Genomic DNA, 25,438 nt, shown 5'->3' on the forward strand with positions numbered 1-25,438 from the left:
TAAATATGGATTTTCCTGGTGTGCCTTTTATTAGAACACTAGTTTGTTGAATCAGACATGAAACTCTGAGGAGATAGGTATCAATATAAAATCTGGTGTCTGTCCATCATCAGATAAAAACTACTCATTGTTTTACTGGCCACTCAGTGGTTGTACAGTTTTACTGGTCCCTGATGTCCATATCCGATTTTTCTGTATTACTCAAGAGACAACAAATCCTGATTATCTGTGATATTCTACTTCATGTGTATTGGTCATCTTTGGTCTAAAATTATTAGTTGTCTCCCTTGATAAAACATTGACCATTTGGTTTATACAGCTATCAACAGATATCATCATAAATTTGTGTTGTTTTATGTAGTATGATTCTGTTTGTAAATGGATGTATGGCTGTCTTACTACATAAACTTAATATACATTATCTGGTTAGTGTCATTTATCCAGAGTGATGGTTATCTCCCCTTAAAACCTATCAATACACTACAAGATCTGAAATGTGATATACTACATCAGAATTTAAGTTCAGAATATATGTCCAAATGATTTTAGTGCTGCTAAATCACAACATACCAATACTTCATCTTCTTTATAAACAAATGATTATCCTTGACTAATGTTGAAAAAAAAAATGAATAGGAAATGAAATAAAACATCATGTATCAGTGAATCAATGTTATGGTTGTAAGTTCTGTATTGATTTGGTATTACAATGTTTTCAGTAGATGAAATGATAAAAGGTTACATTTATATGCAGTAAAACCTTGATACAATTTAATTGGGTTTTTCCTCTAAAAATTCTTCACTAGATCAGTTACAGTCTTGTCTTGTAGATTTGGAAATATTTATGTATGTATTTGATTGTATTTTTTGGGGTTGAACAAATTTTTTTTCACTCTTCATTCCCAAGTAAATGCTTCAGTAATTCTGACCTGACCATTTGTTTCTTGTCTCTACAGCCATGCTATTATTTGAAGAAAAAGAAATGGTAGCTACAGAAAATGGTCATAGTGCCTTGAATTCTAGTCGGACAGGTGAGTTTTCTCAGGAATTACAGAAAATAGTCATAGTGCCATGAATTCTAGTCAGACAGGTGAGTCTTCTCAGGAGTTACAGAAAATAGTCATAGTGCCTTGAATTCTAGGCGGATAGGTGAGTTTTCTCAGGAGTTACAGAAAATGGTCATAGTGACATGAATTCGTGTCAGACAGGTAAGTTATCTCAGGAGTTACAGAAAATGATCATAGTGCCTTGAATTCTAGTCGGACAGGTGAGTTTTCTCAGGAATTACAGAAAATAGTCATAGTGCCATGAATTCTAGTCAGACAGGTGAGTCTTCTCAGGAGTTACAGAAAATAGTCATAGTGCCTTGAATTCTAGGCGGATAGGTGAGTTTTCTCAGGAGTTACAGAAAATGGTCATAGTGACATGAATTCTAGTCAGACAGGTGAGTTATCTCAGGAGTTACAGAAAAATATTCTATTGCCATGAATTCTAGTCTGACAGGTGAACTTTCTCAGTAATTACAGAAAATGATCATAGTGCCATGAATTCTAGTCGGACAGGTGAGTTATCTCAGGAGTTACAGAAAATATTCTATTGCCATGAATTCTAGTCTGACAGGTGAACTTTCTCAGTAATTACAGAAAATGATCATAGTGCCATGAATTCTAGTCGGACAGGTGAGTTATCTCAGGAATTACAGAAAATAGTCATAGTGCCATGAATTCTAGTCTGACAGGTGAACTTTCTCAGGAGTTACAGAAAATGATCATAGTGCCATGAATTCTAGTCAGACAGGTGAGTCTTCTCAGGAGTTACAGAAAATGGTCATAGTGCCTTGAATTCTAGGCGGACAGGTGAGTTTTCTCAGGAGTTACAGAAAATGGTCATAGTGACATGAATTCTAGTCTGACAGGTGAGTTATCTCAGGAGTTACAGAAAATGATCATAGTGCCTTGAATTCTAGTCTGACAGGTGAACTTTCTCAGTAATTACATTTACCATTTTAATCCAATGCTTTTGTTTTCATTTGTTATCATGAAAATTGTTCTTGAAAAAAAATTAAGATAGAAGGTGGCTTCTGATGTACTAGATTTAGATTGTCTTTACTATGGTAACAAGCCTGTGAGTGTTAATGATACCTGACATTTCTATCTTGTGTATTGTTTATGATATAGGTATAATAGTATAAGTAGTACGTTGATCTGTTTATAATTATCCTTGTATTTATTCCTCACAGGTACAAGAGTAAATCCAAGTTTCCAAAATCCTTTATTATTCCAAGTTGGAGATGTGAAACAAACCAAAATACAACCACAGTCTTTTTGGACAATGAAGTTTATGCAGAAAGAACCAAAATTTATCAAGTTTAATTTCTCAATACCTGGCAGTGCAATGCTTGGTTTTTATGCCAGACGACATACCCCACCAACAATAGCACAATTTGACTTCTTTGAAGTCTTCGATGGAAGTAAAATCACACCATCCTCCAGAAACAAAAGAGCTCTATCAAAGGTAAGTATTGTATATGTAGCATATGTCCTTAAATTAAACACTGAATTAGATGTTGACTATATTACCTGATGTACAATCACATGATCTGATGGGATGAGATATTTCATTAAAAATTTAATGACAGAACACTTACAGCTGAAATCAAGAATTTACTCACAATTGTTTTTGCCATTAGCTATTCTGCATCATAGTTGAGAACAAACACTAGCTGTAGCTGGTAGCCTGCAAAATATGATTACATTTTCCCTTTTAGATGAGAAACCAAAAAAAATCAAAGTCTGTCGCTTTAATACCAATTCTGCAGTGTATCATACAGGGATTGCTATAACTTACTCTATAATTGTTTTTCATTCATGGAGAAATTATTGAATTACGTATTGATTTACGTTTCATATCTAAAAGTGATTTGATTAAATATGTACAAATGAACAAGGTTAAGGAGATATTTATGGTGTAGAGTTGTACAGCAAATCTCCCCGACAGAAGAACACAGCCGAACACTGGCAGCTTCAAAGTCAGAACCATCTAATGATGTTAATTACTAGCTGTGTATCTCCTCATCCATTTCTATTTTTAAGTGTTTTATATATATATATATATATATATATATATATAGATGTGGTAGATATTCTCAGTATTTGATAGTCAAAAAATGCCAGTTAACTGTCAACATGTGAGCCCTAACTGGACTTTTGATAAACATGAACAACAACAAACTATTAATCATATATTTCCTATTGCATGAATATTTGGTGTCATTATTTAAGGATACCTGCCAGCATATTTCTTCATCAAAGGTCAAAGTGCATCTTACCAACTACTGTCAATACACCAAAATTTATTGTCAAAAGTGCACCTACCAAGTATTGTGATAATTTCTTCTTTAACAGACACCAACACTGTCAATAAAGGTCACAAGTGCACCTGCCAAGTGTTGTGATTATTTCTTCTTTAACAGACACCAACACTGTCAAAAAACGTCACATGTGCACCTACCAAGTATTGTGATAATTTCTTCTTTAACAGACACCAACACTGTCAAAAAAGGTCACAAGTGCACCTGCCAAGTATTGGGATAATTTCTTCTTTAACAGACACCAACACTGTCAAAAAAGGACAAGGTGCACTGTACCAATTCAATTATTGTCAAAATATATTCTTGAACTAACAAGCGATGAACTTAGGTATATTGTGTAAACAAGTGTTTGAGCACACTGTCAAGAAAACTAAAGCTTTTACCTGCCTGTAAATCAGATCCTACTGCTATGATATGTTTTTATTGTTTCGTATGTCATTCCAAAGACCATTTACCTTTAAGGACACTTACCATAACCTGGAGACCTTTCCCTAATGTGTACATTTTTATGGGATAATTTTGCAACATTTCTGATGCAGTGGTGTATTGTTATAACATTGGTGCCACCATGTTTCATATGTTTGACCTTGCTATGGGCTTTTATTGTCATCTTTTTGCCTTGTAAGTGGTCTATCATGAGACCAAACTGCTTTCTCCCAAGATCAGCATTCACAGAAATGTTCAGCAAATTCCATTCCGCGGCTCTACATTGGGTGCTTAACAACTTGGTGGTTGGTGTAGTTTTATGTATAGGGTTTGTTACAAACGTTTTGCAACATATGTGTTTAGCTGTAAAAGTTAGTTTACTGAAAGTTAACTACCTGGACTGCAGGTGCACTGAAGAGACAACACAAGACAAGGGACCAGTTGTTCAGGATCTTATTTAATTTATTATATCGTGTAACCTCTCCTCTTATCTTAATATTTTCTTATAATGAAATGTCAAAAAGGAGGGGTACATATATACGATTTATTCAGGATTTGTGACCAGATATTATGATATAAGAACTAAATGCTTGTTAAATTCAAAGCTGAAGTATCTGTTTTATGTTTAAGACTTTTAGTGTTTGGTGGCAGTAGCCTTACGATATTGGTGTTTGGGTTTTAGGTGATGATTAAGTCTTTGGTTGTTAGGCACCACATATTTGTGTATGCATCATTTAAGGCTTTTGATGACGTTTTACTGTAAGCACCGGATATTGGTGTCTGGTTGTAGGTATGAGATGTTGATGTCTGGTTTTATTAACCAGATATATGGTTAATATTTGTTAGATCATACATTTGATATGGAACCCACTTCTTCTGTCAATTTGAACATATTTGTTCGTGATTAGCTCCTAATGTATAGATTTTACAAGTATAAGAGTTGTCCAGCCTTTTCTCTTCTCCTTCTGTCTCTGCCTCCCCTCCCCTCTCATTGCCCTCTTCTGCCATTATCCCCCACCCCTCACCTCCCTTCCCCTTCCCTCACCAATTTCCTTTCCCTCCCATCTCCTCCATGTCTGATCTTTAACTAGGATTATGTATCTATCTTAATTTCCACCATTTGAGCTACAATAAAACAGAGAGTATCTGCAGCAGTGGTAAACACTTATCTATATAGATCCCTGTCATAGTAAGACTTTCTGTCTGGCCTATAATCATGTAAGTCTGTATATTGGAGTTGACTGAAATGTAATTATATTAATTGACCACATTAAAAGAACAGTAAATAAAACTTAATCTGCTGCTCCCCTAACTTGAAAGAACTTTTTTTTTCAATTTAATGTTATATGTTTGTCTGTTATCAGTCTTCTCAATGCTTCTTAACTCTCAAGTGATATGCTCCGTGCAATGTGGTGTCTACTTTATCTTTAGTAAATTTGCAGACTTAAATCTACAATAATTCCTGCATGGGAATTCAGTCACTTTTCCAAATTTCTGTAGGTAATCAGTATGTTAAGGGTACTTCAAGTCTATTTAATTTTTTGAAAATGTTAACACTGAAGATTGCTGTGAGCCTAGCAGACTGTCTTGAGATTGTTCCTTAGTTATCAAATAGACAATACAAAATCTATTGAATTAAAGAATTTTATTAAGCTGCGTACATTTAAATTGCATCGAAATTAAATTATAGATTACTGGTATCTAGAAATTAAACTTTAATGAAATTGAGATTAAAAACTGAAAAAATTACATCTAAGTACAAATTTGCCTTCCAGCAAGAAAATCAAACTCTAAAGTTCTCCCAACATGCAAAAATATTTAAATCTATTCCATTGGTGCCGTGATTTAGAATTCGAAATCTAGAAACTAAATTAGGTAAAAAGGAGAAAATTTGCATGATTAAGAAATCTGATGTTTTGAATTTTTACCCTTATATATTTTTAAGTATTGATAATGGAGACAAGTCACCTGATACAGACTGATATTTTTACAGGACAAACGAAGCTACAATGGTAAAGACACAGCACTGATTCATTATATGGAGGAAGGCAATTGGTATGTTGCAGTGTTCAATGACCGCAATGAGCCGGAATACATCTCCTTCAAAACAGACGTGTATGGTGAGAGTCTAGACAGCAGGTCATATGTCGTCGGGAAAACTTTCAGTTCCCTCATCTGTTATATCAAATTAATGAAGTTTTCTTGAGAAACCATTTATCCAAAATGATGTCTACCCTTGACGTGTGTTGGGTAACAAGAAGACTTTGTTTCCACCAATTTCATAGACTTCGTATTAGTTTGATGTATACAGTATATTAAAAAAGATCCATGCACACAAAGCAGTGAAACTTCTGTTCAATTTTTATATGTTCTATTGAAAAGTTATTGATACAGGAATATTAAGTCAAATTTTATGATTCAGTAATTTTAGACATATCTACAGCTGGTGCCCGTGATTTGGCAAAATACATGCACCTTATGTTGCAGTTGCTGTCTTTCCATCTAATCAAAGTAAAAATTGAAATTAACAACAATGTTGGAAAAATCCATTATAACTAAGCAATATTCTGATAAGTGAAGAATTTAGAGTTATATGTAGGATTAAAGAAAACATTTTAAATTCTGAACACACTTATTTTTTGTTTTTTTTTTTTACCAATCAGATACGCTTGGCACTGACTGCCCTAATGACTGTCATGGACATGGGGAATGTTTCAAAGGACAATGTCGCTGTTTCCCTGGATATGCAGGATGGGACTGCTCACAAAGTAAGTTTTCAGAAAAATTTTAAATATGACAATTATCCTAATATTACAATATGATGGGAAGTCGTCAAAAACATTAGAAAACTTGTTACAACTAAAGACTTAGGAGGCTGTCATAAGATGTGGATAGTGTAGGAAAAAATACAGCAACTTCTGTAGCTTTGGAGGCTGTCATAAGGTGTTGATAGTGTAAGAAAAATTATAGCAACTTCTGTAGCTTTGGAGGCTGTCATAAGGTGTTGATAGTGTAAGAAAAATTATAGCAACTTCTGTAGCTTTGGAGGCTGTCATAAGGTGTTGATAGTGTAAGAAAAATTATAGCAACTTCTGTAGCTTTGGAGGCTGTCATAAGGTGTTGATAGTGTAAGAAAAATTATAGCAACTTAAGCTGCTTTGGAGGCTGTCCTAGTGGGTCTCCTCTAATTAGCTGCTTGTTATGTCATATTGCTTATATTTTGTTATCAACTAACTCCAAATGTTTCCATCTCAGTATACAAAATAAAAAAGGAAATTTACTAACTGCTAGGACTATACCAGTCCTTAAGAAAATCAAAATCCATCAGCTCCATTGTTGAGCTGGCACACAATTGTTTTATCTCAGATTTACAAGATTACAGTATACTTGTCAAATTGTATTATCTATAGGAATAAGGATACAGGGCATTCAACTTCATTACAACATAGTCCAAGGCTATAGAGGAGGTATACACTTAACAATAACCTTGATTTTCAATGATGTCTTCAACAAGACTGACACATTTATTATGTTCTGCTTAAATGTTTTAACTGAGGACATCTGAAACTGAAAAATCATATTATCATGTTGTTTACTAACCTCATGGAACCCCAATGGCATTTGTGTACAATCCAAAAAGGCCTTGTTGTTGATGGCTTTGGTCAGTGAAGGAATACCTGCTGTAAGAAAAAGGCAATTTAGTTTGAGGTTGATGAGAAACGATTGGCCATTACCAAATGTTACTTTAAACCATTACTGAAAGTGGGTTGGATAAATCAAATTAGGCTTCGAAAGCAGACATAGGAGATTCTAAAAAAATAGCCAGATATGCTGATGGTGCCAACTTTTATATGAGGGATACTTCATCAGTATTGATGCTTGGGAAGAATTTGATTCATATTTCTTGATTAATAATATTAGGATGGTGTCATCTATCACCCATCCACAGAAAAGCTCACCAAAGACTTGTCATCATCAGACTGTGTTCACAGCAACACTTCCAATTTGACCTGGATTGCCCATTCAGTGGGCTCTTTATTCCACATCACATCATGAGACCATTTAAAATTATTTTAATACCAAGCTCATATTTTCATAAAATCAAAATATTGTCCACTTTATTGACAGGTTCGTTACAATAAATATCTAGAAGTATGGTTGTCACATGACACTGCTACCTCTCGTGTAACAGCCTAGCTTCCCATCTTCCCATCATAACACTGATTCATCATCACCACTCATAGCTACCATTGACTCATCTGAATTGAAGATGAACAGGTTATACCCCCACATGTATTTTAGCTGGTGACTCCTAAAAGAGACAGATTTCCGTGGTGGAAACCTTCCAGGAGCTTTACAAGAAACATGAAAATGGTTATAAGGGATGGAGCTATTCTTAATAATATGTCATTCTTTGGTTGCGGGTACTGTGTGGTAACTCACCACAAGCCCATCCATAATGGGTTAACTTTTTTTTTTTCAATTGTAACAAAATAAAACAAAACAAAAAACAAAAGCAAATTTCACAGATCCTTAAGTAATTTCAGTTTGACATTGAGAATCTGCAAATGACTACAGAATTGCTCTGAGAACCAATTTCATTTCAGCATATTTTCCTAACACATCTCATATGGAAAATTGCTATTTTTTTTTTTTTTTTTTTAATTTCAAACAGGAATCAAAACAAGTTAGTTTCTTCATCAAACAATATGTTTAAAGCAAACTGTGAATACATTTTCTGTCAATTCAAATGTTACAGTAGTGCCTGTCTGACTACAGGTGTCATTTATGACTGCTTCATAGAAAAGGATGAGAGTTCATGAGACCCTGTAGTGTGTTTGTGAGACCTGTAGTATGTTTGTGAGACCTGTAGTATGTTTGTGAGACACTGTAGTGTGTTTGTGAGACCTGTAGTGAGACCATGTTGTGTGTTTGTGAGACCATGTAGTGTGTTTGTGAGACCATGTTGTGTGTTTGTGAGACCATGTAGTGTGTTTGTGAGACCCTGTAGTGTGTTTGTGAGACCCTGTAGTGTGTTTGTGAGACCTGTAGTGTGTTTGTAGACCTGTAGTATGTTTGTGAGACCTGTAGTATGTTTGTGAGACACTGTAGTGTGTTTGTGAGACCATGTAGTATGTTTGTGAGACCCTGTAGTATGATTGTTAGACCATGTTGTGTGTTTGTGAGACCCTGTAGTATGTTTGTGAGACCCTGTAGTATGTTTGTGAGACCATGTTGTGTGTTTGTGAGACCTTGTAGTGTGTTTGTGAGACCCTGTAATGTGTTTTTGGAACCTGAAGGGGCTCGCTTTTTTGGGTCATGGCCTTGTGAGGATATACCAAAAGGACCTTTAGTTTCAATCGATGATGTTAACAGCTTTATAAAGTCTTGCTGAGTACATCACAAGGTCCAATTAAGGTCTCATCAACACAAAAAATTCTGGATGTGCAGAAAGAACAAAGGCAGTGCTGATTTCCTGCTGGTGATCTTACGTCCTCTAACTCGGTATTAGTATTTTTTTTTTTTTAATTTGACGGTGCACATGGGGTGTCATGATATTGACCTTTTCAATCACCCTCTATCCCACAGTTGATTGGCTATTATGGAGTCTCCAGATGGATTCCATACAATTCAGGATGTGTCATGCATGAACTCTTTAAATTATAGTCATTTAAATTTGTATCTCTAATGGTTATTTTCAGTTTAGTATTTTCAGATTAATGATTCTACATTTTAACCAAATTTTTCAGATAGAATATAGAATCATAAACTGAGGGAGTCAAATAACATAGCTTTATACAACCATTTATGTTCGGAGTAAAAGCTCTCTTTCACTTGTCAGGCTCAGGAATCTTTAACAAAAATAATGATATTGCTTGGCGTTAAAAACAAAATTCTTGTAATGTAAATTGTCTTTATTTTTTTATCTTGTTGATCCAGCTGACAGAAATTGATTTCCCTTGCTGATGTACATATCCCTAGACTCTGTTAAATAATTCTTTTATCCTTAGGATAATCCTTTCACTCACAGGTGGCAGGATTCATATGTTAATCATGTAAACTTAATTAGCCAAGTTTCAATCATCTGTGTCTTTTTCATCACTGTTTTGTCTGCTTTACCAAGAATGTAAAGAAGATAAATTCATCATTTTATAACATCATTATCATTTTTCACATATTGTTAAAATTTTAATCCAAGAGTGATGTTTGATTACAAGTTCAAGATTTTAAAAAAAATGTGTTTTAAATTAGAAAAATATAAGTTGACAGGTTGTCAGGTTGATGGCGTTAAACATGAACATTTCGCTGTCTCCGTGACTATGAGTGGTGTACTTGGAGTTGAGTGTCCCTCTTGATTCTGTGACCATTACTCAAATAAAGGTCTCCTCCTGGGTCTGCCCTCAGGGAGTTACAGCCCTAACAGCCTCTTTATAACACATTTCTCCAGATGGAAGGAGGGGACAGGATGAAACCTTTGAAACAAAGAAACTTTCTTGTAAAATCAGCTGTTCATTACTGTTAATTACATAGGAAAGCACATTCCATGTGTTTCTGCAAGATTTTTTTTTTAGGAGAAAAAATATCTCATTTCCACAAAGGGCTATTGAAAAATGTTTTTGTTCATGATCCGGAGAAGTCGGTTCCTGTTGTCTGAGATTCATAAAACGTCTACAGAAAGACAATTCCGGAATTTCCTGTTCATAGGCCTGCTCGTAAAGTTTAATTCCGAACTGATTCTCTGACATCAGTGAATGATCATAGTTTGATCAAAGTTGAAAGCCGAAGTTTTTGGTATTGATAGAAGGGTTTGAGACAAGAAATAATTGTCTTTGAAACCAGTGTAGGGGCTGTAACCACATAATTATAGGGTTAATTCAGAAATAAATGAATGTTTTAGGGTGGTTTTTAGGGATGACATACTTAGAGGCATTTCGTGTCTCCAATCAGGGGATGCACAATGCTGTTGTTCTTTAGGCTGTATCACAGAATGCTATCAATATTATATTGCTTTAGTATTGCAGAAAATATTGAAACCTAGAATAATGAAATGTGTATGTATATCATCAGATGACTGTGCTTCATGGTGAATTAGTGGAGTGATTTGTAGTCTGTAGATGAGATCCATAGAGTGATATTCAAAATAATGTGATGTCAACTTTCATCTGACTTATATCAATATAGATGGTAGAATATTATTAGAGATATATGACTTTGCTCACAGACAGTATTTAATTATCTCTATTGTCTGCTGGAAATCTTATCTACTTCTCAAGTTTTTACTTACTTCGATATATCAATGTACAAAAAACTGCTATTATGCAGTCATCATCTTTAATTTATTAGGGTCTTGTTTCAGAAACCTGTCAAAACTGGCTCCATTCAAATTCTAAAAGAATTCCAACATAATCTGTATATTTGTTGTATTTTACAGCCAAGTGTCCTGTCCTTTGTAATGGTAATGGTCTGTACATACGTGGAACCTGTCGCTGTCATGAGGGATGGAAGGGGCCAGAATGTGAAATTCCCATCCATGAATGCGAAGTCCCAAACTGCAATGGAAATGGAAAATGTGTCAATGGACAGTGCGTGTGTTTGCCTGGGTATAAGGGGCCTCACTGTGGTCTAGGTAAGTGAACGTTTGTAAGCTATAGTTTTCTGTGTGGTGTAAAATTGGTTTCTCCTAATCTACAATCTTGTATGGTATATGTCGTAGAATATATAAGCCATCTGCAGAGCTTTTGCGAGTGGCCAGTGATATTTATACATATAATCCTTAATTCCAGGTTGTCAACACTATATACACTGTAACTATATATTGATGTGTATTTATATCTCCATGGAGACCAATAACTGTCTTATTTTCTGTTATAAAATGCGTACACACCACTATTACTTTGTAACATTTATTGTTGTAATTGTATCGTATAATCATCATTTTAATATCCTGTTTTTGATGACTTTGCTTTTACACCAGTGATAAAAAGCCATGATAAATGTTGATAATTTAGAACATGTCAGATCTGCTCGCTGTGACTACATGTAGTGCGGTACCGTATATAGAAGTGAAATGATGGCGTATTGTGTCATAATATCCGTTACATCCTGTGTACATGCTGATGAAAACCTTAGTGATACTTTTGATTGATTGACGATGCTTCAATATGACTTGTTGCAGACTACTACATAGGGTCAGACATAGGTAATATTTCACACCCAAATGCCAGCCACATCCGCCACAAAATATAGTCCACTATTTTTTTTTTCCAAATTATAATATATTGCCCTGTCATGAACCAGGTCTTCCTTTTCAGGTAGAATTTTGCTTATAGACTTGGTTCAATCTCTAAAAAGCCTTTAATTAACAAATGGTGACAGTGACTAGATTTACAAGTATTTGTTTAGTCTATTACTTAGTGTAATTGCTTTATAACTTGTACATCTGCGTTCATTTCTATTCTCTGATTTGATTGTCAATTGAAAATTTAATTGACTTTCAAATGTGAAATAGAATCTGATTTCGATCTGGGATGATTTATTCTAAAATAATCTCAGTAATGATATAGTCTCGCTTATTTTGGATAATTTGAAAAAAACCAAACTGAAGCAATTAGACTGTCAGCTGTACTACATACATACATATATATAAACCTGTTTGATTTTTTAAACCTATCCTTGACCTCTGGAGGTCACATTATTTTGACACCATTCACTGCAGACTTGTGTGCGATGTTTTGATGGTGTGGTGATCCATGTCTGTAAACCAAATCTATACATATACCCACAATGCACCACATCTAATAGTTGTACCATCTGAATGAGATATTGTCAAATCACAAAAATCCAAACAATGCTATTTCCCGAATGTTTTTATTGTCAAATCACACAAATACTTTACATGTGTCATCATCCGAAATATTCATTGTTGCCTCTCGATGAATTGTTGTAAATTTCCAAACTTGTTTATCCTTGACTGTGATGTCTGTGTATTTGTCTGTTATTTCATTTCCTCATGTCTTGTCTGATTATCTCCCTTGTATTGTCTTATTATCTCCCTTATTTGTCTTTTACTCTTTATTTCCTAGACTTTTGACTTTACTAGATATTGTATTGTAGGTCTGATTGTTTTCATTCTTGTTCAAATGTGTATATATCATGCTGCTTTATTCTTCATTGCCTCTCAAGCTTTTAATCTTATGTGTAGTTCATATAATTCTTTCATGTGCTTGTACTAATTTCATTTGTAAAATAGCTTCTGGCTCCACATTCAATGCAGACGTTATCAATTCTAAATTTTAAAAAACTTTGACCAATCTGTACTTGTTCAATGAAGCAGGTCAATTTCTTAGTAATGCAAGGTCTTGCATAGAGCTCAGAAATCTTTGAGGTCGAACTATTTCTGCATTGAGTGTGGATTATACAGATAGTGTGAATATTTCTTTATTTGCACATTTGTTTCTTTTTTTATGCCCAAACTCTTACTTGTTACACAGTTGACTGTCTTGTCCCTAACTGCTCTGGTTATGGGGTCTGCCATCTTGGGAACTGTGTTTGCCACAAAGGGTATAAGGGTTCAGACTGTAGCCTTCCTGATAAACTAAACATCAGCCAAGTCTGTGCCCGTGACTGTTCGGGTCACGGCACATATGACCTTGAGTCTGACACATGCCTTTGTGAAAGGTTCTTCGCAGGGCCGGATTGTGAGACAGGTACAGTAATTTGGAATTTTAAATATAGGTTATTGCATTTTGGTTTTTAAGAACAAAAAAAAATCCAGTTTGTTGAGTTTGAAATAATCAACCCTCCCTTTTAGTTACAAATACTAAATGCTCCCTGGAATGAGAAGTTTATCATAGTGGGTAGACTAACCACCGTTTATGACTAATTATCTGCGTGACTAACACATGTCTAATATACTAAACTGAAGATACTAAAAAAAATTTCATCTAACTTAGTTATCATATGCAGCACAACTTTCAAACCATGTATCTCTTAATAGATATCAGTAATTCTGAATTTTAACAAAAGGTAAAGTCTCAACAAATCTGTCTTTTTCACTTATTTCTTTTGACAAAATTGATAACTTTTCATTGCCCTTCTTTTTTTTCATTGCAATTGATCAATCTTAGTATCATTTCCATCATAACCAAATCATTTTGTGTCTTAATTATTTTCATCTTCGATTTCAGTTTTAAATAATGATCATTTGTGCATTGATAAAAGCAAAACATTTGTGAAGTTCATTAGAGTTGTACCTCCTGATCACTAACATCAACCAATGTATGTAATAAAACAGGGACCCACAATGTACACCAACTGTGTGTGATTCAAAACTCCATATCTTCAAATCGGGATTTCTTTGAAAAATAATCCACTATCAAATATGATAAGGATTGCTTACAAGTTTAGATACACGTATATTCTTGCACTACTGGTGTTGTGAAGACAAAAACAAGCAGAAACGTCAATCAAACTAAATGATTAAAGACCAAGTGACCAGACTTCGGAAATGAGCAATACAAGTGCTTCTATGAGTTAAACTTGTCATTTTGTGACTTTTTTTTTTCATTTGTTGACTTTCAAAAGAATTTTGGCATGCTACACCATGTTGTGCTTGAGACTATCACTGCAGGCATGTTAGCATTTTGAAAAGTTTGTGTGTTGCATATTTTGTGGTCATGCAGAAATCTGCCCTTAACAAGTGTGCCTTTTGCACATCAGCTCAGGCATGCTTCATTACATAGTCTTTAGATCACTTGCATGCATTTGAATATTGACAAATGAAATGGAAATGTTTCTCCAACAGAAATTTGAATCCCCCTTTTTATTGTGTGTTAATAGAATTTACTGTTGGGAGTTGAGGACAAATGTTATTTGTTGTGTTGAATTTGCCTGAATGTTCTCTCTTTTCTATAGCCATTGGTTTAAAAAGGATACCAATAGTATCTTGTAGGAGAGATGTAATGTAATTTTTGTCAATACTAAACCTAAATCATACCAAGAGCATATGGTTATAAACGTAAGCAGGGAATTTTCCTCTCATGTTAGAAAACAACTTTTTTTTTTTTATTTTCGATAGTATTACAATAGCCCTTTTCTTGAATACTCATCCCTATTTTTTTTATCTTTTTTAATCATGTTTTTTTATCTTTTTTTAAAGATTTTTGAAAAAACATTTTTTGAACATGAAATTCAATATGTATTTTTAACACTTTGTCAAAAGTGCATCCATCATGAATTTATGGAAAGAGATACTATTTGTTGAGAGCCATGTTACCCAAGATGCGTTTCTTAGGTATTTTGTAGGAAACATTGATAGATATGATGTTATAGGAGTACAACTTAAATTTTTTTTCCAAGAAAATCAAAGAAAAGAGATAAATAAAAAAGATTAATATACATATAGACAGAAGTGATTTATACCAATCTGTAATTCTTTTCTCATATTACAATATGGTCAGATATAGAATGATGTAAAAAAAAATCATCAGATTTATCAATTAAGAGTTATTATCAGGAATTTGCCTGCATGCAGTTCTCCAACCAGAATAATTCACCTCACACCAAACACAGTTAGGACATTGCCTCAGACTATTTCAGGAACCACAGCTTTGCCTACATCAGAGCTCTCAGTTATTGCTGCTATAGTCTTCAAGAAGAACTTATAATGGTTGATCTTGCTACACTCTATACTATATTGGACCATCAGCCATGTTTACTGTTGAAATACTCTACTATATTGGACCATCAGTCATGGTTACTGTAGCTGTAATTCTCTAAAATGTTGGACCATTACCCTTGGTTACTGTTGCTATCCACTATACTGGATCATTACCCTTGGTTACTGTTGCTGTAACCCTCTACTATATAGACCCATTACCCTTGGTTACTGTTTCTATAACCCTGTACTATATTTGAAATGATTACCCTTGGTTACTTTGTTGTAACCCTCTACTTTATGGAACCATTACCCTTGAATAATTTGCTGTAACCCTCTACTTTATAGAACCATTACCCTTGGTTACTTTGCTGTAACCCTTTCCTATATAGAACTATTACCCTTGGTTACTTTGCTGTAACCCTCTACTTTATAGAACCATTAACCTTGGTTACTTTGCTGTAACCCTCTACTTAATAGAACCATTACCCTTGGTTACTTTGCTGTAACCCTTTACTATATAGAACCATTACCCTTGGTTACTTTGCTGTAACCCCCTACTTTATAGAACCATTACCCTTGGTTACTTTGCTGTAACCCTCTACTATATAGAACCATTTCCCTTGGTTACTTTGCTGTAACCCTCTACTATATAGAACCATTACCCTTGGTTACTTTGCTGTAACCCTTTACTATATAGAACCATTTCCCTTGGTTACTTTGCTGTAACCCTCTACTTTATAGAACCATTACCCTTGGTTACTTTGCTGTAACCCTCTACTTTATAGAACCATTACCCTTGGTGACTTTGCTGTAACCCCCTACTTTATAGAACCATTACCCTTGGTTACTTTGCTGTAACCCTCTACTTTATAGAACCATTACCCTTGGTTACTTTGCTGTAACCCCCTACTTTATAGAACCATTACCCTTGGTTACTTTGCTGTAACCCTCTACTATATGGAACCATTTCCCTTGGTTACTTTGCTGTAACCCTCTACTTTATAGAACCATTACCCTTGGTTACTTTGCTGTAACCCTCTACTTTATAGAACCATTACCCTTGGTTACTTTGCTGTAACCCTTTACTATATAGAACCATTACCCTTGGTTACTTTGCTGTAACCCTTTACTATATTACAACCATCACCTTTGGTTACTGTTGCTGTTTCTACTACTACTCTCCCCTAACATTTTGCCTGTTGATTTATTGTTTGTTTTAAAGTACAAGGTTCCACATTTTCTGGGCATTGCTTTTCCTCTGTTATCTTGATTGTATCTAAACAATAGCACAAGGTGTCTGATATTCCACATTCATTGGTTTGAGACATGATATGTTATCAACAGCCAAGGTTTCAAAAATCCTTTCTCTAATTTAGACAGATCAGATTGTCCTGCCATTTGGTTGTCTATGATGAGAAACCTATCATTACAGTTTTTGAAATTTCATCTATTTTCTAAACATGGAATCTGTGAAATGATATAGTGGAACATACACATATTGTTTGTATTGTTTTTTCAGTCATGTATCTTTCTTTTCTCGTATTGTGGAATCAAAGCTGTTTTTCCTTCTTCTGTTATATAAATGAAGACTTATTAGTACTAGTTCAGGTGGGATTTAGTTTAATGCTATATTGTATCCAAACCTGCCAATAGATTTAAAGTTGTCGCCAGTATTGACAGTAGGGTTATATAAACATGCTGGTTAGGTCGAGGAAATGCTTTGTGTGTGCTGATGTTTTGTATTATACTGCATACTGCCGCTACAGTTTTTGTCCCTGTAATGTCGCAATGTCTGACAAAGAAATTGGTTCTTTGTCAAGGATGGATTGATTTTGTTTTCCTTCAAATTAAATCAAAGGTACCAAGGTGCGGTATTTCTAGGTCTCAGCCAGCAGGTGCTGTCCTTGGTTCAGTCCCACTGTAACATGTCTGCCTGTTGTTTAACTAAATCTTATTTATGCCCTTTTTACAGGCCTAATCCGAGATGGTATACAAATGAGTAGATCAGGTATACAGCATTAACTACTGCATGTAGGCATGCTTTTGTAGATCAGAAAATGATATCGTGTTCTAGAAATCATCATTCAGCTGTATGTATAGAATCTTGTATTCTTTTAAAAAATAATTACCAAGTTTTAAAAACATTTCTTAAACATAAGTTTTGAAATAAAGGAATGTAATTTTTAATGAGGACTTTTTAAATAGGATTTTGGTATGAAGATTGATATACTTTTAAACTGAATATGAAAATCTTTCAATCATTCATTCAGTTAGAATTTTGTTAATAGCTAGACAAGCAGTTTGATTTTTGATTGGAAGCTACATTTTAGATTAGTTTTTTTTTTCAAATCATGTAGATATGTAGTTTTAAAACTTTGACACAGATTTAGATTTTGTGGAAATTATATAGATTGCTTGATCCAATGCTAATGTTTTTTTTTACTTATTTTTACATTAGTTTTATAAACATTTTTATAAATTTTCAATTTTTCTAGTCAGAGAAGTGTTTTTTTCCAATATCATGTATTGGTCTTGTGTCCGTTTGTTTCAGTACGTGGCTATATCTGTAATATGTAATACATACTGAGATTTTTTTTTTCTTACAAATCTTTTTGATGTGCAGTCTTTGCTTGAACTTTTAACTCAATTTCAACATATATGATTAAGAATGCAAATGAATATTCTTGAAATGTTGTGTATAATGGTCTATCTATAGAACCTTTAAGACTTTATCTCAGTAGTAATTTTATCAATCATGGTTGTTATTTTATGATTTTCATGGTTCATTGAAAGTTATCATAGTTTAGTCAAGCTGTTTAAGTTTTAAATGTTGGAAATTGTTTATATTTAAACGAAATAGGTTTGATTAGTTTCGATGTAACTTTAACGTGTACTCAGTATAGACAATTCTTGGTTCCAATTATACCTAAGATAGTTGTTAGTTTTGAAATTGTTTCAAAATTTTAAAAGCTTTCATAAAATTCTGATAAAAAATCCGATCAACATTTTGTTGGGGAATTTAAATTATGTACCAAAGGTAATCAGCTACTGATTCTCTAAAAAGCAAAAGTTTTATTTCCCTTCAAAATTGTTGACAAGAAACTTTTAAAATCATCAGAAATATGTCGCCTGGAGTGTTACCATGGACACTGTATGAACCAGAAATGTCTATGCGACGAGGGTTGGGGCGGAGCCCTCTGCGACCAGCTTAGTTGTGATGCTCGCTGTGACGGACTGCGCGGTATCTGTGACAATGGAACATGCATCTGTCGGAAAGGATGGAACGGAGATCACTGCACACTAGGTACTGCTGCACTTGTATCGGAAATCATTCTATCAGCATGACTCTTAATTAATCGGTCTTTGGGTCAACAATTTCATGTATTTATAAGGGGTTATATGATAGTCTAAACCTTTTTTCACTTTAGTCAGCATATGACTTAAAAGCAATCAGTTGTTTCTATAACTGCACAATTTATACGATTTGAAACATTTGCCAGATTAACATCTAAGAATCAATTATTGCTGATGAAATCTAGCATCGTTTCCCTTTCAAGTTTTCAGTTTCGACAAGATGTGAAGAATATTGTTAGAGAATTGCTATTTATACTGTTCCATAACCAGGAATAATTTGTATCGAGATAAGATATTTATACAAATTAAGCATTTCCAGTTTTCACTGTTGTAAAAAGGATCATATTCAGAAATATGCTGTGTGTTGAGTAACATATTATATAGACTGTACTTTAAGCCTGCAGTGTCTCTCAGCCTTCCAGAGTCACCTGTACTTCTGTAATGTTTTTAGGACAATTCTACTGTAACAAAAATAGAAACATGTCACATTTTCTGGTAATCACATTTTAAATAATGTGTCATTGTTAGTTATCATAAGAGAGTTTCGTGTTCAGTAGAAAATTGTTATCAGTGTGAACGCTTCTCATTCTAGTGCTTTTAATGGCAATATATTGGCTCTTGGGCTTTCTTAACAAGCTGATCTGCTAGAAGGCATCTGAAGAGAATATACAATTTCTGCCAGCATTTGTCAATATATATTTATGTATATAGTTGATTACTAAGATTGTAAATGATCAGCTCCCCAAATTTTGATTCCTATTGGTAAGAAACTTGCTTCATTTTACACCTGAATGGTGTAAAACTTATCTCATTTGCCATCAGAACCAGGACATCCCCTCAACAGTAGCTGTACATGCACTGGAATGTCGCAACAACAAATGTTTCATCATAGACTTGCACAAGTTCACAAAATTTCCCTCTTATTACCCTTACATATGTCATGAACTGATTCATGTTTGTTTTTGACTTCATTCAGTTTCTTTCTGAAATTAAATACAATTTGAAAAACTTGTGCAAATCTATTTATATTGTACCACAATTTTGTCCTCGATGGCTTGATATATACCCTGCACCTATATGTGTGTGCTTTTGTCAGCTTCCAACTGCACAGTCCCCATTCCTCCGTTTTGTTTTATTGAATTAAACCTGGTTGCTTCCTTAGAACACATGCAAACCTGTTTTTGTCTGCAGATGGCTGCCCTAACTCCTGCAGTAACCATGGCGACTGTCGCCTTTTCTCCCATGGCTGGATGTGTAGCTGTCATCATGGATGGAAAGGAGAGGCCTGTGCTATCACCATGGAGATGGTTTGTCAGGATGGTGATGACAATGACAGAGGTAGGTCATACATCAAGGTCACAGTATAAGAATCAAGGTCATATAACAATGTACAAATAACCAACAAGGTCACAAATTGTAAGAGTCCAGTTTATGTCAGAGTCATAGTCATCCAGCAATTGTCAATGTCAGTAAGGAAGATGTCTCACAATAATCTACAACTTGTACCACAAACAACAAGTGATGATGTGTAGGACAGTCAACAATATGCGACACAGCAAAACAGCATATACATATCACAGTTGTATCATTAGTATTTTTACAAAGACATGTCATGATACAGTCAAAGTCATTCATGTACAGTCAAGGTCATTCATGTACGGTCAAGGTCATTCATGTACAGTCAAGGTCATTCATGTATTGATACAACAGACTGGTAAAGTCATACATGCAGTTATACATCACACATTCAAGGTCATACTTGTAGTAGTGTATGATATATATTCAAGGTCATCTTCCCACCTTTATTTTGTTGTAGATGGCCTGTCTGACTGCTTGGATCCAGATTGTTGTTTAGACTCTGCATGTGAGGATAGTAACTACTGCCAAATGGCACCCGATCCTCTAGATATCCTCCTCCGCAAACAGCCTCCTAGTTCTACTGCCTCCTTTTATGAAAAAATGAGGTTCCTCATTGAAGAAAACAGTGTCCAGATCGACACATCCAGGAATGGTCTTAGTGAAAGGTATTGTTATACAGCTGCTCATTAATGTGAAGGTTTTTACAATGATTTGTTACAAGTTACTTTTGTGAGGCAGACTTCAAAGTTTGTTACCAGTAACAACTGTGAGACAAACTTTAATGCTTGTTACAAATAACACATTGTGAGTCAAACTATAATTATAAATTTGCAAGTCCCACTTTGTTAGGTACTAAAAAGCAAGGTCTAAAAAGTTACATTACAAACAGTGGAAATAGAGGTTGTCTTTCATCCAGATAATCCACATTGTTGTTGTGTAATTCTCTCTTTTATTTGGTTTCTGTTTGAATGCGTTAAATTTAATATTACACTGCTGAAATATTATTGGATGAAATCAGTACAAAGTACAGTCATTGGATATGTAAATAACTTGTGTTTTCTGACAATAGATCTGTGTCTGTTTAAATATAGTAAAATCTTGAAGATTTTGATGTAAATGTCTTCCATAATGTACTTATTGATAAAAACTATAAGTAAATGTTGTATATACACGTCCTTGTAATGAAAAGTTTTAAACCCTGGCTTCAGTATAAGAACACTTAGACTGGACTTAAGTAGGTAATTCCATGATGTTTCCTCTGTAAACCAAACGTGTCAGGTGTAGGGAAATCAGGCTGGAGCAGGTGTGAAAATATTATAGGTATTGATTAACTCAAACAACATGGTAAGTAGGGAGCAAGCTTTGTAATGGATGGCAATTCTAAAACCTCAGAACACAACATTTTTTTCATCAGATACTGCTAAATGTTATAAAAGAATGAAAGTACGTTATCAAAAAATCCATTGTTTTGCCTCCAATCTCAGAAGATAAAAGTGATCAGAGCCTATAACACGAGTTGCCCCCAAATCAATCCCATTTTCCAAGTTATTGATAAAGAGAAATGGAAAATGACACAGAGTGATGACAGGATATCTGAACGTGCTAGCTGTTGAGTATTTGGAGAGATAAACAGCAGCAATGTTTTTGCGATGTTAGTAAAACAAAACCTTATCTATCGGGTACTCAAGTTTTAATAACCTCACTGTGTCATAAGTGTGTTTCATTAATAGCTTTCTATTGGATAGTCAAAGCATTATGATGATGAAACTCCAGCTTTTTTGTAGTCATACTTATCGCTCTAGCAACACCATCAGGGTCATGTAGAAGCTTCAAAGAGGCAATTCATTGATTAATGCATGCCAAACATTCAATGAATTCAGACTGAGTGTGAAACATCATATTTGTACTTAATAAAGCAACATGTAAAATGTTGATTTTTGTTCATTGAATACCACATATTTTGTTCAAACTTAAATTACAGACATTAGTCAAGTTTGATGAGGTTTATTTGGCATAACAGTTATAAAATATCATCATAATAAAGAAATAAATGGCAGAATTTACTGTGCAAGTTTCATCATATTTCCTGAAATTGTGTGCGAAATTTTGCTCTTCATCATCCCTCTGATACCATTACTGAGAGTAACACGATAAGACACTGGTTGATTATCTCCTCCTGTTTCTGTGTACTTCATTTATCAATCCCATCATGCCAGTCACCCCTGGGACATTTACAGCTACACTGATAATCATTGTCTCATCTGTATCATATCACATTGAATTTTCCTGGTTTATTTTCAAATGTTTACAGTCTTGGTCATTTGGAATACATGGAAAGAGACAAATTAAGACTTTGTAATGATAAATTGAAAGGGACAATTTTTTTTTATTTCTGCAATCAGAATTATTTGAAATATCTGAAAGGGACATTTTAAAAATTTGTTGGTTTCAACTGATTAAAAATATGCATTAAAAGAATGATTTTAAAAATCAGCAGCAATATCTTACACAGATTGGAATGGACATTGCATGATTACTTTCTGAACAACTGATCTGAATGATAATTAGTTTCAACATGAGATTTGTAGAAATAAAAAAAGTTAAATCCAATTACACTGTTTAAAATACTTGATTAAGACAAAGAAAAACTACACAATCCATTTGTTGATTTGTTCTTTGAGCCAAGTTACTGTATGTTTTTGTTCATTAGACCTAAAATAAGCTTCACTAAAACTGCTTTTTCCAGCCAAGTTTCCTTGATTCGTGGCCGAGTGATGACTAAAGACTGGACACCTCTCATTGGTGTACGAGTTCATGTGGCACGGCAACCTCTCTATGGGTACACTCTGACACGCAGACGTGGACAGTAAGTAGGGAAACATGTCATTACTTGTTTATGGAAAATCATTGTGCTGTGATTGCTGTCTTGATCATATGTCAATAGCAAATAATGAAATGTTATATTTAATGTACTAACATCAGATGGCTTTGGTAAGCTATAAGTAACTACTGATGTTGATTATGGCAACAATTAGGACAATAGCAAATAACAGGGTACTACTGAGTTGTTATCAAAAGCTATCAACAACAGGATTATTTAAAGGACCACTTTGTCCATCAACAACAGTGTCATTACTTGGTCCATCAGCAAAAGTATCACTAAAATGCTCACTTGGTCCTCCGAAATGGTCCAAGTGAGTCTCAAATCAGTGGTTTTTCGTTGTTGGAAGTTTGTTACCATAACAACACAGTCTAGGTGCCAATGGCAATAGCAGCAAAAGACAATGTATCCTAGACCATCACAGAAAAATCAGGAATTTCTTGAATCAAAGAAACATTGCAGCATTTTCAAATGAATGAAACATTGTAGCAAAATCGGGAACATTTTCAAATGAATGAAACATCGCAGCAAAATCGGGAACATTCTCAAATGAATGAAACATTGTAGCAAAATCGGGAACATTCTCAAATGAATGAAACATCGCAGCAAATTTGGGAACATTTTCAAATGAATGAAACATCGCAGCAAAATCGGGAACATTCTCAAATGAATAAAACATCGCAGCAAATTTGGGAACATTTTCAAATGAATGAAACATTGCAGCAACATTGGGAACATTCTCAAATGAATGAAACATCGCAGCAAATTTGGGAACATTTTCAAATGAATGAAACATTGCAGCAACATTGGGAACATTCTCAAATGAATGAAACATCACAGCAAATTTGGGAACATTTTCAAATGAATGAAACATTGTAGCAACATTGGGAACATTTTCAAATGAATGAAACATCGCAGCAAATTTGGGAACATTTTCAAATGAATGAAACATTGTAGCAAATTTGGGAACATTCTCAAATGAATGAAACATTGTAGCAACATTGGGAACATTTTCAAATGAATGAAACATTGTAGCAACATTGGGAACATTTTCAAATGAATGAAACATCGCAGCAAATTTGGGAACATTTTCAAATGAATGAAACATTGTAGCAAATTTGGGAACATTTTCAAATGAATGAAACATTGTAGCAACATTGGGAACATTTTCAAATGAATGAAACATTGTAGCAACATTGGGAACATTTTCAAATTAATGAAACATTGTAGCAACATTGGGAACATTTTCAAATGAATGAAACATTGTAGCAACATTGGGAAAATTCTCAAGAGACATTGGAATAGGTCTTATTTTGACGACATTTTACAAAAGTCAATCAGTCAGAAAGAAAAAAGGTATGCATAGGAAGTCTCTTGAGCTTGGTTACTGCTATAAATTCACCAATAAATTGAGAAGTTAAAATTCTGATAGAAAAGTCAATTCTGTACCTGATCTTTTCTTTAAAATTGATCATAGTGATAAGATATTGCTGACACTGGGGGAAAAAATATGATTTTTAGATTGGCAGAATGAACGTCAATTACATGAAATTTGATTGTTGTTAGTGAGAAAGAGATTGATGCCATGGGCTGTAGAGATTGTACAATCTTGCTGGTGGTTAAAGAGTGCATTTCACTGATGCTGCTGCTGATATCGTAGAATTGAATTACCTGATTAAGATTCAACGTCGATATTCTTTGCAAGACTGCTGTGTAGTTTTTGGTTATCACAAAATATAAAAAAATTGTTATTCCGGGTCAATTACATACCGTATTTAATAAAATAATCTCCCACAAATACTCCATACCGGTAATATTCTGATGCATATCCGTACCTCATAGTAAACATGTTTTATTTATGAAGGATTTCCTATACAAAATAAAATGAACATTGCATAGGTGAGGATTTTCTTCCCAACAAAAGAGATATTATTTGTTTTATTTTGTTTTGGAACTTTTGAGTTATAATGATAAATTGCTTCTGGAGATAATTTCATTGTAACAACAAGTAAATTTCTGGACAAGAAATTAAATCGTTCATATTTTGATGAAGTTTGAGACTTGACATTTAAGTTAACATTGTCTGTTGTAGATTTGATATCCTAGTGAATGGTGGTGGGTCAGTGACCTTGGAGTTCACCCGTCAACCATTCCAGTCCCACAGTACAAGTGTCCTGGTGCCCTGGAACCAGATCCTCACACTGAACACCGTCATCATGGTCCAGCAGATGGAAACGAATGTTCCACCGGAGCCGGTAGTCTGCGGTGTCATGCACGATTACTACAACCTCCAGCCTGTCGTTTTGTCCACCTGGCAACATACACAGCTCGGGGCCTGCCCAGAGAAAAGTACCATCATTCCGGAATCACAGGTGAGTGATTTGGATGT

At 34.4% G+C, this 25,438-nt stretch overlaps 1 protein-coding gene across 1 annotated transcript in view; it reads left to right on the forward strand.

Annotated features, from left to right (window-relative positions):
• LOC132545522 (teneurin-m-like) overlaps nt 1-25,438 on the forward strand; it is an 84,628-nt gene that overhangs the window by 39,847 nt on the left and 19,343 nt on the right. Inside the window, exons 6-16 of the mRNA XM_060209204.1 lie at nt 957-1,022; nt 2,240-2,514; nt 5,790-5,916; nt 6,460-6,564; nt 11,229-11,423; nt 13,288-13,503; nt 18,574-18,759; nt 20,001-20,147; nt 20,626-20,833; nt 22,915-23,034; nt 25,142-25,421. Of these exons, the coding sequence (XP_060065187.1) occupies nt 957-1,022; nt 2,240-2,514; nt 5,790-5,916; nt 6,460-6,564; nt 11,229-11,423; nt 13,288-13,503; nt 18,574-18,759; nt 20,001-20,147; nt 20,626-20,833; nt 22,915-23,034; nt 25,142-25,421 (1,925 nt within the window). The remainder of the gene's footprint in view (nt 1-956; nt 1,023-2,239; nt 2,515-5,789; nt 5,917-6,459; nt 6,565-11,228; nt 11,424-13,287; nt 13,504-18,573; nt 18,760-20,000; nt 20,148-20,625; nt 20,834-22,914; nt 23,035-25,141; nt 25,422-25,438) is intronic.

The sequence above is a fragment of the Ylistrum balloti genome, unplaced genomic scaffold (assembly GCF_031769215.1).
Source record: "Ylistrum balloti isolate Yb309-2 unplaced genomic scaffold, AGI_CSIRO_Ybal_v1 Utg369850, whole genome shotgun sequence".
NCBI lineage: Eukaryota > Metazoa > Mollusca > Bivalvia > Pectinida > Pectinidae > Ylistrum > Ylistrum balloti.